This window comes from Tenrec ecaudatus, unplaced genomic scaffold, assembly GCF_050624435.1.
Source record: "Tenrec ecaudatus isolate mTenEca1 unplaced genomic scaffold, mTenEca1.hap1 Scaffold_1899, whole genome shotgun sequence".
Taxonomy (NCBI): Eukaryota; Metazoa; Chordata; class Mammalia; order Afrosoricida; family Tenrecidae; genus Tenrec; species Tenrec ecaudatus.
In genome coordinates this window covers 62,170-82,360 of record NW_027458176.1, presented here as the reverse complement: position 1 = coordinate 82,360, position 20,191 = coordinate 62,170, and the positions used below count along the sequence as shown (strand labels likewise).

The 20,191-nt window shown below is 38.1% G+C and overlaps 1 protein-coding gene across 1 annotated transcript in view; it reads right to left on the bottom strand.

The window, feature by feature from the left end:
- Nucleotides 1-20,191, bottom strand: part of LOC142436272 (thyrotropin-releasing hormone-degrading ectoenzyme-like) — a 75,180-nt gene that overhangs the window by 15,699 nt on the left and 39,290 nt on the right. The window contains exon 3 of the mRNA XM_075540033.1: nucleotides 7,887-7,952. Within this exon, the coding sequence (XP_075396148.1) occupies nucleotides 7,887-7,934 (48 nt within the window). The 5' untranslated portion in view covers nucleotides 7,935-7,952. The remainder of the gene's footprint in view (nucleotides 1-7,886; nucleotides 7,953-20,191) is intronic.

Sequence of the window (20,191 nt, the reverse complement as noted above, 5' to 3'; positions counted from 1 at the left end):
TGAGATGCCAGGTTTGCTAGCAGCTAGCCCAGAAAATGGGCATACGACATTCATTCTCGCCATACCTCTATGTACAGACACTGACCTCAAGAGGAGAGGTTTGGAAAGACGTACAGGTAACACTTAAAAATACGCACTATCTCCACTTCTCTCCAATACCTACACATTCCATGACATCAGGACCTACGACTGCCTAGCAATGTAATCGAGACCAGAAGGTTCCGCCCCACATGTTCTAGATTGGTAAGGTTTCCTTGAACATTTTTACATTTATGGGCTTAAGGACACTTCTATAAGGACATTAAATTTCTTATATTCTCAGAGGCAATTTCTTTTCTTCAGTGCTAAAATCATACACACTATACTAGTTTATTATTTGTGTTCGTATTGTTAATGTGTGTGAGATACTTTCTGTCTTCTTTTTCCTTAGATTTCATAGTTCATCTTAATCAATTCTTGGCAAATAGCCACCTCAACTTTTCAGTTCTGTTCTTCAATTATACTAGCTTGGCAAAAAAACAATTCCAGATGAATTCAAGTATTTTTCTTCTCTAAACCCGCACTCGTGCAGCTGAACGTCACTGGAGAAAATCCTGTAATTAAGCAGATTCAGTCTATGATACGTTCATAATCACCCAGCTCAAAGAGGCAATCAGTAGTTAGTAGGTGTGCCTCTTTATTCTCAGACCTACATGCTCACATTTCACCTCTCATCCTCAGCTTTCCACTACAGACCCTTGCTCAAACAACACTGAAAAAAAGCACAATTAGAAAGGAGCTCCCTCATCTCCCCACTACCAGATTTTCAAGTTTATTGAAAGCATCTTTCTACTATAAAAATTAGTCCCTTCACCACCGCAAGGACCGAGATGCCAGTTTTCTCTTCTTGAGCACTACCAAATTCCTTTTCTTGTTAGTACAACGGGCTCCCATATTGAAGTAGTCAATAAAACAAAAGCTTTCTGTGAGTCCTTATATCCTTTATAGCAAATTACTTCACTTTTCTAATATCCTTCTTTTGCAATTTTTAAAAAGTATGCGCTTATACCCATTCCACTCAACCTAATAAAATTGCAGTCTTCCAAAAGAATACGTTTCCATTTTTCCCCTACTCCACATGTATCTTACATTTAACCTTGCTGCTCGCTTTCTTGTTGTTGAAACGTGTTTCTCTCCAGGCACTGGTGACACTGCACACTTGGTACTCTGCCTGCCTTGGCAGCTGCTCCATTTGGATCTGAGGTGGCCCTCCCTCTTCTCGGAACCCCCAACCGGTACAGTCCTTCCCGGTTGGTCCCAGGCCCTCAGACAGGAAACCGCAGAGGCGTCCTTGACTCTGTTCTCTCCCTCTGCTCCCACACCTCACTCTTCGTCCAATGTACGCCAAGTCCCCGCTAATTGTACCTTCAAAATACATTTTGAATATGTCCCTGCCTCTGCATACCTAATTATGCCATATCCAACCTTTCATCCTCTTTTACCAGATACTTAAATTCCCTTCTAATTTTATTAGCCAGTTACCGTAATGGTAGGCTGATTCTTTCAAGGCCACTGCAATATTTGCAGAAAGATAGAGAACATCCCAGTTTAAAACCCTTTAAGAACACCCCACTATACTTAGGATAAAATCCAATTTTCTCCACAAAGTCTATTTGGATACCCCATGACGGGCTCCTACCCGTACCTCTCCGACCTTGTCTTTTGTCCTTCCAACTTTTCTCAAGCACCTTAGCTTGCTTCCTTTGACATGCTCAATTTTTCTTACCTTTTGCACAAGCTCTTTCCTCTTCCTGATGATCTCCCCTCAGCCCTTTTATATCCCTCAGAACTTTGTGTATCATCCATTTTCTGAAGAAAGATCTTCTAAATACCCGATAAAGTTACCTCCTCTCACTCCCTCGTAGCATTTAACACAGTTAGCACCATATATTTGTCTTTGAATCCTTTATCATATTTTATGATTCATGGAAATGTATACTATACCTGCTCTATACAGCATGCACTAAATACTCACTACTTACCGTAAGTACATAACAAGAATGTATAGAATAAATGATATTTAATGGGTCATAAATATGGGCTGTAGAAATAACTAAGTATAGCTTTTAGTATAGGAATAAAAACTATAATTTTGTTCTGTTAGCACAAAGTATTAACAGGCAATTTTTATATTTAAATGGTTAGTGTTCTTAAATGTTTTTAAAAATCACAGGTGGAGGCCTTGAGCCAACAAACAGATGGTGGCTATTGGAGATTGCTTACAAATGGAATCATATTGAGGAAAGCAAGTGATGCCACCATTTTTTGTCTTTAAAATATTTATTATGATTTACATGAAAGTTTCCAGAGCAAATTCATTTCTAATCCAGCAATGCATGCATGGGGAGTTCCCTGGCCCGGGGTTACAATTCTCACAAGGTGTCAGCACTTCACACATTCCTGCCTTGGTTTTCCTGTTTTCATTAGCCATGGTTTGCCCCCTTTCTGTTAGTTTACTGGAAACAATTCTGCTTGATTTTGCTTTTAGATAAATACTATCTGTTCAGGTGTATATACTTGATTTTTCTGAGGGGCATGTTAGTTTCACCCATGTGTTATTGTTCACACACCAGCTGAAAGGTGGTCTCAGGCTTGGCTTCAGGTCTGAGTTAAAAGAATGTCTGAAGGCCATAGCTTGCAGGACCCACACTCTCTTTGTTCAGCCAAGGTGAAGTTGTGTCTTTCTCAAGACAGACTTAGAAGGTAGAGGAGAGCTAAAGCACGATTACCATTGACCGAAAAGAGGTCTTTCAACACATTCGATCTTACTGTAAGTTTTCAAACACGTGACCAGGAGCAGTATTTACAGATTTCTTTTAAGTCACCAACTTACAAAATGTCATCTTTCATATGATTTTAGATATTTGATATCCCAGGGGAGAAGGATATTTTCAATATAAATGTTAATGTTCAGTATCTGTAGTGCATATGCATTTGTACAAAGTTTTGAAAAGGAGAGTAAAAGCTGCAATTTTAAGTGTATAAAACACAAGGCTAAAATCTTCATAAAAGTATAAATAAAATGAATGTGTTGTTTCTATTAGGTGCCATCAAATCAGTGCCAACCAATAGCGACCCGATTCACATACAATGAAACACTGCCCTGTCCTGGACCGTGCTCACCATTTCGCCTTGGTTTGTACCCAATGTTGCAGCCACTGAGTCAGTGCATCTCCTTGAGGACCTTCCTCTTTCCACCGGCCCTCTACTTTACCAAACATGATGTCAGTTTGTTTGTAAAAAGTATGTAAGGATCTAGGATGAACGCTTGAAGTCCTCATCTCTAAGGAGTACTTTGGGCGTACTTCTTGCAAAACAGACTTTTTAGTCCTTTTGGGAGCCTGTGGAACTTTCAAAAATGTTCTCACCATAATTCAGATGCATCAATTCTTTTTTGGTCTTACTTAAGCAATGTCCAAATTAAAAAAAGGAGAGAAAAGGGTGCATCTTTAATAGTAAAGGCTTTTTGGTTGATTACAAATAATTGTATCCTTACACAGAAACGCATTGCTACTGTATGGATTCCAATACCTAGCGACCGTCGGTGGGCACTGACGCCCTGTCCCGGTCAGTCTCATGGCTGCACTCCCTACAGGGGCAGACGGCCTTTCTTTCTCCTGAGAAGAAACTACGAGGTTTGAACTTTGGACTCTTCAGTTAGCACCGAAATGCTTAAGGCATGGCTCCATCCATATAGCTGCAGAGGTCACAGGAAAGCTTGCAGTTCAGAAGCACATGGTAAGGATTCCGTGTGTAAGCCTTCCAATAAACAAATTCAGTGACAAAAAGTAATCCCTTTTTATTTAGAGACATAAATAGCCATGGCTATTTAAGTTTTAAAAGTATTTGTTACACATGAAACTATTTTCACATCAAGCAATCTTTCAATAAAAATCAAATGTTTTTCTCTTTTACATGTTCATTAATCTTGCCTTTGTAATTTAACTTGTTAATAAATGCTAATTTGGTAAAGTCCAAATGGCTAGAACCAGTTGTGATGAATCGGTTTTGTAAGACTATCATAAGTATCATCACAAACAATGATTACCAAGCGGTAACTCTTTTCCCTATCACATATATAAAACTGTGCCGTATTTTAAATGAAACAGAGAGACATTTGAGCAGAAACGGTCCATGGCCATTCATTTTAGATTAAGTGTGACTGAGTCACCATCAGGACGGAAACACAAACCATCTCCACAGAAAGGACCTTAACTTTGACACACTGTGTCTGCTCTTCTATTACTATCTGAGTTTTCATTTTCGTGAAAACCCACATGCAGGGAGCAGTCTTTCACAACTGTAAGCCTGCAGGTCTCAAACAAAAGTCCTGCATACACATGCTAACAGACAGCAGCATCTCCCTGGAACACAAGTTACTGAGCATGCTTTGCTGCTAATACTCCCTGTAGCATCGTGCCTGTCATTACTTCAGGCCATCAGAATTTTATGAGCACAAACCAATAATAATGATATTTGGATTCAGAGATGATGAAACATGGAAACATGGAAACATGGAAAGGCTTGAAATATTAGAATGATATTGCTATGCTTTGCTACTGCATTATATACCAGCTATGGTTTCCTGAAGCAAACCTTCAAAGATGGGTACTTAAGAAGGTGTCCTGTCAGGTTAAAAGGAATATCATTGAGATAGAATATCCAGTAAAATTCACCAAGCACTGTTTAGTTTTTCGAAAACATAATTTAAGACAGATAAAGTCTTAACTATGAAAATGTAAATTATCCATAGCAAATCATGAAATGATTTTAGGTAACTAAAATCAAACAAATATATATGTCAAATATTGACAAAGAGAAATAAGTCACTATCAAAACTCTCCATCACAATAAATGCTGGTCTGATGGACTAAAATTAAGGTATTATATGCCCTAGAAGTCAAATGGAGTTAATATTCAGAACCTAAATCAAGCTTCAAGAAGAGCAGTGGCATATTTTTGCCCATCTATTCACATTTCTCCACATCAAATTATGAACACTAGTTTCACATGAAAGTCAAGTTGTCTAACTAGCAAATCAAATTAAATAAAATTTGGATTCAGAGATGATGAAACATGGAAAGGCTCTTAGAGATTATCTAGTTCAACTTTTGAATTGTAAACTTTGGAACCAGAGGATAAGGGAGATTTAGTGTTTTGCAGAAATCCCACCAATATTTTTTAAATAAATAAGACTATCATTTTTGCTCTGTATTCATTTCATTGTGTCATGCTTTCTGAAATATGTTTGCTATTATTTTGGGAAATGCAATCTTAAGAACAATATAGAGAGTGCACATTTGGAAAAATATAAGCAACCTACTTTAAATATATGTATGTTGTTTATAAGTGGTATATTAACTCAACAACAAAAGGATTCAATGTTTCTTCTCTCAAAATTTTACTGTCAAATATTACACGAAACTTCCAGAAAAGAAAAATTTAGGTATATAGAAAATTAACAGAAAATATCATTGTAATGTTTTTCATGTGTGGACCATGAAGACAAAGCTGCAAATACAAAAAATAAAACAACAGAGAATAAATAGAAGAGATAGACAGATAGACCGGCAGGCAGACAGATGGCAGAACAAGCTTGAGCATGCTCGAGTGAGACCAGAAGAGTAGGGAGGTGGAACGAAAAAAAAAAAAGGAAAAAACATACAATTTTAAATTTTATATTGCCTATAACTGTTAACATAATCTAGTGTCTATTTGCAAATGAAAAAATTCTATTTGTCAACAGAAAATAGTCATAGTTATTATGAAAAGAATTCATCGTTTGTCCAGCCGAGGTAAACCCTGACAGCCAGGCTTGGCTGTCTCAACAACATGCAAACCAATACTCCCCTGAGCCCCTTTGGAAAGGAAGCATATTAATATCAACTCTGACCCGTCAGCATCATGACATGAAGTGTCTGTTCAGGAGGTCATCTTCAAAATGTATCCCATACATCTTCATGCTCAGGAGATGATAATTTATCACCCCGACATAGAGATCTACTGTACACTAATCCAAACTGCTGGTGATACACTAAATCAGTTTGAGTGATGAGTATAAATAAAGCTGAAAGTGAAGTACTGAAGGATACAAATCTATCTGACCAATGAGATGTCACAATGCAAATAAAATGCAATGTGGACAAACATAGAGCCCCTTACTTGAAAATTAAAGCCAAATCAAGTTTCAGAGGATAAGTAACACATTAAAACAAGTTTTATATCCAAGTTTAATGTAATGAGAATCAGATGAATAGTTTTTTTCAGATATACTTGATCTGAAGTCTATTAAATATACTTCAATATAAAAGGATATATTTAAAATGTACACATTTTGCATACTAAGGAAAATATGACAAAATAAAGCAAAAAAGGTTGCAAAATAATAATCCTTTCCAAATAAAATAACTATGATTATTCAATCTGCTGAGCAAATCTATACAGACAGATGAGAAAAAGAACAAAAACTGTACTCAGAAAATGATTTCACATCAACTAGCTACCAAGAAATCAAATTCAATTTGTATTGCTCTTATACAAGTTTAGATTTTTTCAAGAACTGTCATGCTACAACATCAATGGGGAAAACAAAGAAATGGCGGTAGAGAAGGACATTCCTCTGATATTCTTGGAGGGCGCTCCTCGAGAGGAGGGAGAAATCCAACTATGTGATCAGAACAGACCCTTTCTCCCCAACAAAATAGGTTCCATGGATTCAGCTCTTCTGAAGGTTTCCCTAATGGAAGGAGCTGAGTAAAGTAACTTCCAACCACTGCTGGAACAAATCTGTGAAAATATTTTCTAAGGGAAATTATTCTTCAGGAAATTTATAGTTTTGCTTTGTTGTGCTACGTATAACTAGCCTTGTCAAAACATAGTTAACTCTTGCTTTGTATTTTACCTTTAAAAATTGTGGGGGGTAAACATAGAATTATACTACTAAAATATGACCTGATCTCAGATGTAGTTTATTAAAATTTTAAAATGAAAGCTTACTAAGAACAGATAAGATTGATAGCTCTCTCTGTCTTAGCATAATTGTATTTCAGGTGAACATCAATTTACTTTAAAGGACACTTCTAAGTAGCAGAATGCATCATAAATAATTCATCAATCACAGCTGCTAGGAACATGATTTGCTCTAGCAGATTTCAATGGAGTAAAAGTTTTATTTTTCTGTATTTGTATTTACTTTAAAAGCCATTAAGAAGCCTCTTTTTCTAAGAAATTTACTCCTAAATCTCATACTTCCTACTGCAAATACATTTTGATAAAATTGTTTATATTCCTTTAATTTGTACAGCACTGTATTTTCTAATTAAAAAGAAAAATTTAAATGATCATCAGATAAATAACAATCTCTATCTATCTATCTATCTATCTATCTATCTATCTATCTATATATATATATATATATATATCAACAGCGGAGCAACAGAAACACAAAATACACGTAGCTGAAAATACTATTAAGATTTTTCTTCACAATATAATTTTCCTAAGGTTATTATCACTTCTTACCTTACATAAACTTATCAGTGGAGAAAAAAGAGAGAAGTAGGCATTCTAAATATTTTATATCAATTATTTGGGCTCTTACAATTTTAATTTAAAATGAAAATTAAACATATTCTCAATCACACAATACTTCAAGCTTATTCTGGTGCTATTGAGAACATGGTATTTATAAGTTTCATTTCTCATATTGAAAGATGATGCTAACCTTATACATCTTAAACTTTTCCATACCATTTAGTAATCTTATATCAGTAATTTCTTAAACTGTAAAACATCTGCATAGCATAAAATAAGAAAAATTTTAAGAGAAAACAAAGCAATTTACTTACTTGCAAACCCCTTTGAAACACTGAATGGCCCATAAAATTAGCCAGCATTCGAATTAAAGCAGCACCCTGTAGAAAACATATTTAAAAAATAAAAGAATTTGAACCTAGTGATATGATTCCAAAATTTTCTGACACCAATAAAACACAGTGTATTCTTGTAATTTATTTTAAAATATGCCTTAAACAAAAGCAAGAACACGTATACCACTTGGAAGAACTTTATTTGTTTTGTAGATCTGAAAGTTTTATGGATGCAATACTGATCGTTGCAGAATAGAAAATTCTTGGAAAGAATATCTCAGAACAATAATAAGCTATAATTTGGGTGAAATAAAAATCATACTGAGCCATCTACAAAGTAAATAAAAATTAGTTCCACTATAAGTTTATAAACTAATAAGGAAGATATGACATTAATAAGCATAATAAAGTATAAATGTAGAGTGACATAGCTACTGAATGCACCCCTGGCTCCATGCGGAATAGAATTGTTGTGGGACTGGAGACTTTGGAATACTGGCTAACAGTTCAAACTCTGCACCAGACTGCTGGCATCAAACAGTGTGTCTGCCAATTACTGTCCAGGTATCCCTGGGACAACGATCTCAGTGCTCCTCTCATCTCACATTCCTTGTGTGCATATTTCATATGGCTGCTCCCAAGATTAAATTAATTAACAAATGCAAATTGTTTGAACAGAATCTGAAAAATACTAAGCACCATGTGTTAGGAACCCCGATAACTCCATGGTTAAGAGTTCAGCTAGTGATCAAAAGGTCAGTAGTTCAAACCTACTGGCTGCTCCATAGAGCACAGCCCTGCGCTCTGCTCACATCAGTATTGCCCATGGCTGTCAATTCAAACCAATTCAGAGCAACTCTGCAGGCTGGGGCAGAGCTGCCGCACAGGGTTTCCAATGTTAAGAATTTCACGGAAGTAGATTGATGCCTCTTTGCTGCATTAAGCAGCTGGTGAGTTCACACTGCTGATTTTTCAGTTAACATTCAAGCAGCCTAAGAAACCCAATGGGACAAGTCTGCGTTGTTCTCAGAGTCGCTATGAGTAAGAATCCACTGCATGACACGTATAAACAACGTATATGGGTGTTAGTTATTAATATTATATCACCTCACTACATAAGTTTTGTGCTAGATCTTTGAGAAGCAATGTTTACTCAAATACAGATAAAACAATGTAAGTATAACTAATGTGGTTAATATGAATACTTAGCAAGTCAGGGAAAATACTACGGGTGTCTGCCTACTCACATTAAGTATCATTACTATAACAGAACAAAATCTGGACACAAAGGTAGGCACGTAGTCAACGTGATGTTGCAAGTAATGATGGATGGCTAAAGCCAGATGAACAGAAACCAACAACAGAAACAAAAGTAGAAAGGGAAAATAGTAAATTAGCTACAGCATTCAAATTGCTTTGAGCTAACAATCTTTGTAAATCAAAGAAATACTTGTCCACCAATGTCCATTGCAGTGTTATCCACAATAACCAAAAGATAGAAACAAGGAAAACGGATATGTCCATCAACAGAGAAATAGACAAATACCATGTGATACAGACATTCATTGAGTTGTAACTCATAAAGAAAAAGTCCTGATGTGTGCTATGATATGTATGAAACATGAAAAGACTTGCTATATGGATTACATGAATAAAAAGAATATGTATAAACAAGTTATATAAAATATCAAGGAGATGGGTTAATTAGGAGGCCCAATGTTCATCTGCTACTGTAATACTTTATAAATAAATATACGTGTAGAGCTCTAGTACCCTGTCATTGCATATAAATGTAATTATATATATACATGCCTGTATAGCTATCCAAGTTTTCAAAGCTAGTAAGTGATAGAGCTAGGGACCCAGGAAGTCTGATCTAGTCTAAATATCTACATAGGAAAACACTAAAGACCCGGCTATTGACAGCTAACATTACCTATATGGAGTCATCTAGTAAATAGCAAAAAAATTATTCACCATAACTTTCACACAAAAAAGCAGAGACTAGATAAGTGGATATTAATTCATGCGTTACTTGTAAAGCTTTCTGCTATCAGAAAGCACAAGATCATTGTTTACAATAATTTCATAAAACAACAAATTATTTCAGTTATTTTGAAATGAAATATATATATATATATAAAATGCTGCTCAGGTCACAGGTAATATATAAGAAAATTAGTTTACATATCTTTTATCCCCCCCTGGCCTTTCCTTCCCTCTGTTAAAGAGTCATTTCGTACTGAATAGGCCTTTGGCTCACACAGAGGTAACAAAGAATGTACAAATGGTTAACAGGGCTAGAATTGAAGACAACATTCTTACTGTAGATTTTGGAAACAGCAAATAAATTCATAGAAAACCTCCTAGTTTCCTCAAAATGTATCTTATACTGAACATTTTTCTACCCCAGCAACGAATGGTTACATTCAGCGATTTAACACACATCATTTGAGAAAGATTGTGAAGCAGGGAGGTACAGAGCCATGCGAGTCCTGATATTACGTTACTTTACCGTATGTTTTACACTTTGATAAGAAGTGGGAGGCATATTATATTACTTTAGTAGATAAAATGATAAATTGATAAAATACATGAAAAGAACCACCCACATACAGGGCTTCAAATTAAGGTACACCTGCGATATCACTGTAGGCTTGTCTACCTCTTTTAGAGACCATTCATTCAAGCATTAGGTTTAAAATTAAGTAATCACTTTGTCAATACTGCTAGCTGTCAGTTTCTTGTACTGTGGTAGATTGCAGGTTGCTGTACTGCTAGAAGATGGGTCAAATACCAGTAGGATCACCTGAGGTGAGAAGTTTTCAACAGTTTCCAGACTAGGAATAGGCTATAAAGAAGAAATCAGCTCTCAACTTCTAAGGGATTCGCTGTGGAATACCTTATAAATAGTAGCAGAGCATTGTGAGATACACCGCAAACCTTATGATTAGTAGGGGGATATTCACAGATATAGCAGAAGATGATGAGCCACTCAAGTTAGAAGTCACTCAAAATATGCCTTGAAGAGCTGCCTTCTCAAAAGTACAGCTGAGCATAATAATGGAGATGGAGTGCAGCCTGCAAGACTAGTAGCTGCTGAAGCGTGACTCACAATGAGGAGCAGAAGCTGCAAATATGTATTAATAACCCTAATATGAGATGTGTGATGTTGTTTGAATCTAGGAAAATTGTGAGTTCTCAGAAATCAAATGGAAAGCAAAAGGATGGATATCCTAGCCATTAGTCACCAGAAATGGTTTAGCATTGACCATTCTGAATCAATCCTACAATTTACCACGTTAAGATGTCAAATTCAAAGGCAATGACATGTATATTGTAAAAAGAGGATTTTTACATCATGACCAAGTGGGATTCATACCAGGGATGATGGGATGGTTCAATATTTGAAAAATAATGCATGTAAAGCACCATGTTAACAAGAAAAAGGATAAGAAGCATGTGATTAAATCAGCTGATTCAGAAAAAGCATTTGATAATATAATATCCAACACCCATTCCTAATAAAAACTTTCAAGAAGACAGAGGGGAAAAGTCTCAATATAGTAAAAGCCATATACAAAAATCCTATAGCCAATACTACACTCAATAGAGAAAAGCTGAAAATATTTCCTCTGAATATGGGAACCTGACAAGGATGTCCTTTATCGCCACTTTTATTCAACACTGTGCTAGACATCCTAGCCTATTAATACCCTAAGACAACAGCGAGAAATAAGGGAGTGCACGTGGCTAAACTAGAAGTGAAACTGTCGCTATTTATAGATAATGTGATTTTATATATTGAGAATCACAAGAGTCCACAATAGGATATTGAAAACAACAGAGCAGTTTAGTGGTATAGCAGGATACAAGATTAACAAGCAGAAATCAATGGGATTCCTATATTCCAGTGGGGGCAACACCAAGAAAGATTTCAGGGCAACAATATCATTCACAGTAGCCGCACAGAACCTGGTTACCTAGCAATAAATCTAATAAAAAAATAAAAGATCTGTATGAAGAAAACTACAGATTACTCCAAAGGACTAAAGGGGATCTACAAAAATGGAAGGATACCCATATTCATGGATTGGAAGACTCAATATTGTGAAAATATCAGTATTACCTAAAGCAATCTACAGATTCAGTGCAATCCCGATCCAAATCCCAGCATCATTCTTCAAAGAAATGGAAAAAAATTATTACCAACTTCATTTGGAGAGGAAAACAGCCCAGGATAAGCTAAGAAGTCCAAAAAAAAAAAAAAAGAAATTAGGTGGTCTTGAATTCCCTGACCTCAAAACCAGTACCAGCTGTCAAAGCAGTCTGGTACTGGTATAATGACAGAAACACCCACCAAAGATCAGGACAGAAAACACAGAAGTAAAAACATTTGCATACAGGCAACTGATTTTTGACAATGGTCCAAAAGGCTTTAATTGGGAAGCTGATACCCTCTTGAATAAACAGTGCTGAAACATTGGCTATGCACCTGCAGAGAATGAAACAAGGCCCATATCTCACCACATGCACAAGGATAAGCTCAAGGTTGATAAAAGACCTGAATGTAAATCCCAAAGCTATCAGGGTCATTCAGGAGACAATTGGGGGCAATTGTAAAGTGCCCTAGGGCAGGGAATATATGGGCTATCAGAGATAACAAACCAATCACAATCCATGGAAGACAAAATAGATGAGTGGGACCTATTAACAATTAAACACTTATGTACATCAAAAGACTTCCTTAAGAGAAGGGGGAAGGGAGACTCCAGATAGGGCAAGATATGACAAAATAACAATCTATAAATTATCAAGGGCTCATGAGGGAGGGGAGAGCAGGGAGGGAGGGGGAAAAAAGATGACCTGATGCAAAGGGCTTAAGTGGAGAGCAAATGCTTTGAGAATGATTGGGGCAGGGAATGTATGGATGTGCTTTATACAATTGATGTATGTATATGTATGGATTGTGATAAGAGTTCTATGAGCCCCTAATAAAATGTAAAAAAAAAAAACTTCCTTAAAAGAGTAAAGAGAGAGCCCACATACTGGGAAAAGATATTTAGTAATGACGCAACAAACAAATGACTAATTACTAAAATCTACAGTATGTAAAAATCTACAACAATAAAAAAACAACAACTAATGATCCCCTGTGAAGGTGAGCAAGAACCAAGGATGACATTCAAAAGGCTAATAAACACCTGAGGAATGCTCTCTGGTCACTAGCCATCAGATAGCCCAATAAAGTAAGTAAAAACAAACAAACAAATAAAACAAAGCCAAAACAATCATAAGATACCACCTAACACCCAAAACTACTGACCAATTAAAAAAAAAAAAGAACAAAAAGACTGAGAACAACAAATGCTGGAGAGGGTGTGGTGAGATTGGAACTCTGATCCACTGCTGGTGGGCTTGTAGATAAGTACAGCCACTGTCAAGGTGATATGATGACACCTAACACAGATGATTAACAGACAACACATAGCAATAGCAAATACATTCTAGTAATATGTCATTGTGGTAAGGTGTAGACAATGTAACTCATCATAAAAGTGTCTGAATTGTTTCTTTGAAGTAACTTACCATATTCATACCTGCTATTACTTCTGCATCATAATTATGTGATATGATAAACCATAATGAATAAAAACCAATTGTGAAAAAACCAAACAAGTGAAAAATGATATGATCCAGCAATACCATTACTGGGCATATACCCAACGCAAACAAGAAGCAGATTACAACAGACGTTTGGGCCCCCGTTTCCATGGCAGCATAGTTCACTATAGCAAGAATCTGGAAACAGCTAAATTCCTACCAGTAGATGATTGGATAAAGAAACACGGGTATATACAAACAATGGAACCATACACATCCCAAAAAAACAGCTGTGAATCCATGACACACCTTCAGATGTGGAAGGAGCTGGAAGTCAGTCTGCTGAGTGAAATTAGTCTGCACGCATGGACGAGCCCTTTATGAGACCGCGGCTGGAGGAAAAAGCATCAAAGTTCACACTTGTGGGACTCTCATCTATTGGCTGAGGGCCATACAGTCTGGTAGAGAGGCTGACCGGTGCCAACGAACCGTACACCCTCTGTTCTAGATTTCCTAAGGTCACCAGGCTTGAGGCTGCCTCACCTCAGCTGGGATCAACGGGTCAAGAGGGTAGAGGTGTCTAATAAGAAGCTGACATGTTCATCTTTGATGAGGTCCCCCTCCCCCCCAGGGCCGGGTAGACAGCCCTATCAGAGAGAGCAGACATACACATGGGAAAACAATGTAAGGGAACAAACAACGCAAGGGAAAGGGAGCAAACATAACCCGGGAACACAAGCCATACCTGTCGGTAGGGAAAGCGAGAGGCCTGACTTCCCGGTGTGGGAAAGAATGAGTGGAAATGCTTTGGGGGACAGTCGGCAGGGTGGGGGGGGGGGAGGGGGGAAGTGCCTTTGCCAGTATGCACTGGATGGACCACATTGACCAGGGTTCTGAATGCATCTCGGGACCCTGGCCAAGGCCTGAGGTGCACGGGACACTGAATCCTGGATCTTTCAAGTAGATAAAACCATGATAAATGAAGAAAAGATGGAAGTGGTCAAGGATTTCATCTTCCTTAGATCAATGTTCATGGAACTGCTGTCAAGAAGTGAAGAGACATACTGCACAGGACAAACTTGCGGCAGAAACCTCTTCAAATGGGGATGAGTAAGAACATCACTTTGAAAATCAAGGGCACCTGACTCCAGTCCTGGTATTTCCAGTGGCCTCATAGGCAGGGGAAGTTCGGCGCTGAGTAAGGAAAGCCAAAGCACGGGGGCACTTGAGAGAGGCTGTGGAAGGTAGCCCGCAGTACCAGAAAAAGGAGGAGGGATCGCTTAGAAGAAGTGCATTGAAAATGTTCCAAAGAAGTGAGGTTGGCAAGACATTTCTAATGGACTTTGATCTTGCTATCAAGAGCTAAGTCCTGGAAGAGGTCACCGTATGCATGGTAGAAAGGCAAAACCAAACAGACGGAAAGACCCTTGCCAACCAGGATGCAGACTGCCTGCAACCATGGGCTCCAACCTCCGAATGGTGGCTGGGCGACGTCCAGGCTGGGGGTAAGTACGATAGACTCTATTCCATGGCGCCTAACACGGACAATAACAGTAATAACCGCCTACCTGATGCTTTACAAATAGCACCCAAAACAGAAACTGCTGCCATCAACATGCTTCACCGGGGAAAAGGTTAAAATCTATCTACAGTAGAACCCGGTACTCGACTGCATCAGTGAGCGACATAATTGGATTTTGATGCGAAATGTAGAGAGCATTTTGCATCAGAGCGCAAACAAAACATCAGAACCTGACCCGACGCACGTGATTTTTGTAAAGGAAGTAGTTCGTGGTTCGGTCACGTGCGTTAGCTGGCATTGTCAGTCTAGGCCTTGTTTAAACCTTTTGCGGCTGCGTTCCAAGCGTTTTTGCTATTCTTTTCTTAGTTTTCGTGGCTTTCTGTACTGTTTTTAGATAATAAAAAAAACATGGGTTCAAAAAAAAGAGTATTTTGAAAAGAATTATCATGATAAGGAACTGGTTAACCTTGTTATTGATATTGTTGATGATAATTTAGTAAACCCTTTTAGAAAACAGATAAGGAAATGCCAACCACAGACCATATTAAACAGAATATGTTTTTCTTTTTTTAAGAAAGCCAGCCAGGTCCTAGTAAAAAAAAAGGCAAAGAAGGGAAAACACCTCAAAAGCAGCTCCCAGTTGATTTGCCCAAACAGTGACTCTCTCTCCACATCCGTGTCCACAGATCCAGATCCTCATCAATCTCAAGGTGTGGGTCAGACTGTAGTTGTTAGAAACTTTTAAATGTTGTGTTTCTTGTTTAAATTATATAATTTAACTCTGAACGCATTCACTTTGAAATTTCTGTGTAATGTTTGATATAAAAAGGTAAGGTTAAGGTAAACACTTGGTGGTCAAGAACAGATTAATCCATGCTCAGTTGTCTCTTGTGGGAAAAACTGAATCAGAGCTCGACTGCATCGCATCGTGATGCTCCTCCTATAACTGATTAGCGTCAAGGTCCGGGGTTCTACTGTACAGAGATAGGTACGACTGGGAAGAAAGGAGTTATTTTCCTTTTTTTAATCCAAGGCCTTGGGTTTCACCAAAATAATATCAACACCCTTCAAATCATTGAAGGTTGTCAGTTGCCAGGAACCATCCTGTTTGTCTTTTTAACTTTGTTACAAATGCTTGATGGTTCATCTGCTTGAATTAGTCTGTGTAAACTAACTCCAATAAATGTAAATATGTGCCTCTATAAATATTTTGCCCATTAAAAGTCACTGATAAAAAGATAGTTTTGAAAGTAAAATATCCACTAATATCCTATAGTTGAATATGTAATATCTACTGTTATATATGGAACCCTGGTGGCATAGAGGTTTTGTGTTTGGCTGTTAACTGCATAGTTAACAGTTCAAAACCACTAATTACTGCTCAGGGTCAAAATGAGGCTTTCTGCTCCAATAAAGTGTTACAGCTTCAGAAGCCACATGAGCAGTTCCACCCTGTCCTACACAGTTGCTGTGAGTCTGAACCAACTCAATGGGAGTGAGCCTATATAGAGATTTGATTGTATACGTATAATAGATTATCTTCTAAGTGAGATAAATTCAAGGCTTGATTTGCAATCATTGGCTTTCAGAGTACAAGGTTGGCAGTTCAAACCCAGCAGCCATTCCCCAGGAGACAGATGAGGTTACCTGCTCCTGTAAAAATTCATAGCCTGGGAAACTCAATAGAGGGTGCCCCTGTTGCAATTAACTTAATAACATGGATTTATTTTTTCTGGGCAGAATATCAAATGATACAGGAAGCATAAAAAGAAGATAAAAGGTACACAGACTCAACATAAGAGAAATAATGGTTTGGTTTCAATCATTTAGAGGTAGAGTATGACCAAGAACTGATTGTACTGAAGGCAGAAGCACTGAAGACACGGGTGAAACCCAGGCTCCTGGGAGCTGAAAAGACACCGATCAAAATATGTTTGCAAATCACCTAACTCTGGAAGTCCTTACTGCATATACTCGTGTAGAAGCCGAGCTTCTCAGCACATTTTTAATGCCGTTTTTGTGGTAAAATTAGGTACCTTGCTGGATATTCAGGTCAGCTTATACTTGCGTATATACGGTTCCAGTCTGTGCCAAGAATCTGGTAGTGAGCTAACTAGCCAAAGTACAGGAAGAAATATGTATCTGCCATAAGAGTAAACAATTCTAAAGAATGTAAAATTGAATGTAGAATGTAGAAATTAACAAAAAATATAATTAATATCACTTTCAAGAAAATGGTTGCCAAAGATCATTTGAAAATAGAGGTTTACATTGACAGGGGGCTACCAGAAATTCAAGCCAGCTTCAGAAGACGATGGGGAACCAGGCCTATTGTTGCTGATAATATATGGATCTTGGGCTGGAAACAGAAGACCAGAAAGATGTTTACATGTAGCAAAGATGGCTAGGTGGATCATAGAAAACTACAGATGACATTGTGAAGAAGGAGCCTGAAAACATTTATTGGTGCTCATGCAGAACCAGTACAAGGACCAAAAGGCAGCATTCATAAAGAACAAGGGAGTATGGGTTGATTTCAACAGGAGCGGCATATGTTGGGTGCGCAACCTTTTACTGGATTTATTCAATCTGTATGTTGCGCAAATAATCTGAGAAGATGGACTAGATGGAAGAAAATTTCAGCATCAGGATTAGAGAAAGGCAGATTAACCACCCACGGTATGCACACAGTCTAGCTTCAGGAAGTGATGGGGACTTGAGTCACTTGCTAATGAATATTAACCACTGCGACCTTCAGTAGTACAGACTGCAACTGAATGCAAAAGAAACAAGAACCCTTACAGTAGTACCAATAAACCACATCACAATAAACGAAAAGACGATCAGTGTTATCAATGATCTTATTTTCCTGGGATACCAAATCAAAGCTCATAGAAAGGGAAGCCAAGAAATTAAATAATAAACCAAATGAGGCAAATCTGATTCAAAGTTTGCATTAAAATGAGAAAGAGCCAAGATGTCAGTTAGAGGACTAAGACAAACCTCCCTTAAGCCACGGTGTTTCAGTCGGCTCGTGTGCCTGTGGAAGGTGGACAATGAATAGAGAAAGCAGAAGAACAATGGCTGGATTGGGGTTATGATGATGAAAAATGTTGACGGTATCATGAAATTCCAGAAGAAAAGACTCTCTTAGATCAAGTACAGCCAGATGCTCTTTAGAATTGAGAGCGGCAAGCGAAATCTGCTACACTTTGGACCTGTTGTCAGGAGACAGAAGTGTCTGGAAAAGGACACGATGCTGGTAAAGGGGAGGGACAGTTGTAAAGGATGGATTGACCTGTGGCTGCAAGAGGGAGCTCAAACAGAACAGCGGGGAGGCTGGCGCAGGGCTCCTGAGTCTTTCATTCTGTTGTTCCGGAGTTGCTGTGACCAGGAAGGGACTCAATAGAAGCTAACAACAACCAGTGACTTGAACAAATATAAATAAGCCTTCAAGAAGGCATCTATATCCATGCAAAATTCTCGGCCTGTGGCGCTCTGGATTGTGAACAGTTACCCCCAGCCACACATATTGCCCTGGACTCGGTCTATTCACCGCAACACAAGCTTAAATACAATGGTAGCCTGGTCCTCCGAGGAAGGCATCCCCTCTATAAGTCGTCTCCTACCAGTTGCGATTTTGACAAGAGAACTGTAAGAACTGCCTACATCCTCAGCCTGCCCGGGACAGACTGCTGTAGCCGATCACGAGAAGCAAGAAAGTATTTCTATTCCTTGTGATGCAGATTGTTTCCCGTACAACGAGAATTTTAAAGCCATGCCACACTCAGCTCCCAGGATATCCACTGAAGATGTGTCTGGGAAAAGTTTCTTTTACCACCAAAATTCTTCAAAATTTTATTCACAAATCAATAAATGATGAGCCGGACAAGTCAGAAATTTTATGAGTCTTCTGATATATTTTTCCTCCCACAAGTTTGACCATTTTTTCCCTTTCTTTTGTGCCCTCCTCCTTATTTCTGCACACTTGTGTAAGCTCATGAAATGTAAGCATTTATGATTCAATCTTGGGACCAGGTTAGAATTCCCTTTAGGACCTATCATTTCTGCTCCTTGAATTTCCTTGACAAGCTTCCCTCCTATACATTTCCAATCTAATCGGCCCACCCCAAGGCTGTAAACTGTCAGCTTTGCGGCACATCTCACCAGGCCATCTGGGGAGCGGGACTTAAAATATCCAGCAGTCAACTCAAACTTCCCTTCAGAGCAGAATCCCCGTCTTCAGATGATTTAAGTGTTTCCCTCCAGGTAATGACGACTTGGTCTCTTGACAGGCTATAAAAACGATCAATTTCCCATCATCTAATGATGAAGAAAATCCTTTCTAATCATAAGGAATGTGCTCCTTTTCTGTCTGGGTTGTTGGAGCCCTGTTCTAACAGGAAATAGAGACTAGAAATATCAATATTTTAAAAGTTACATACTATCACCACTCCGTTAATTGTGGCTTAATTAACTTCTAGACCACATGTCTACATTGCGCACTTGGGCATTTTAACGTCTCCAGAGTAGCATGCACTCTTCTATATTTAATGTAACCTTTTCTTTCCAACGCAAAAATGTAAACATCCCTATTTCATAGAGTTTTATACCCCGATAGGCTCGCCAACTGTCTCAGGAGGCCAGCACGTGATCAGCACCCGCTATGAGGAGCTACTGGGAGCGTTTATTAACCACCACAGTCTTTGTCACGATTGCATAAAGCGTGTGTTCACCAAGGAAGTAGTGTTTACACACTGTACTTTATATTCAGAAGCCAAGTTCCTGCCCCAACATTAGAAAGTGAACCTTTAGGAAGCCTAAGAAGCTCAGGGGGATAATGTACTTGTTTCTGTAAGATTCTTGAAAGCTTCCAATTAATTCGTGCACATTCACCACTGTGTTAGCTAAACACAGGTTCAGGGAAATAGTGGGGGGCGGGAAATGACTTTTATGGGTTCTTTTTTTTCCAGGTTTCAAAAAGAATAATATACAACACTTTGCTTATGAAATATTGATCATGTAGTAATTTTTATACCTTGAGTATTCCTTTTCAGATGTCTTCATAAAATTAATTTTATTCCACATTATACAAAATTGCATGCATGTCAGTCTTGCAGGCATTCAATAATTCCAGGGAAGGCGCTGTGTCCTCGTG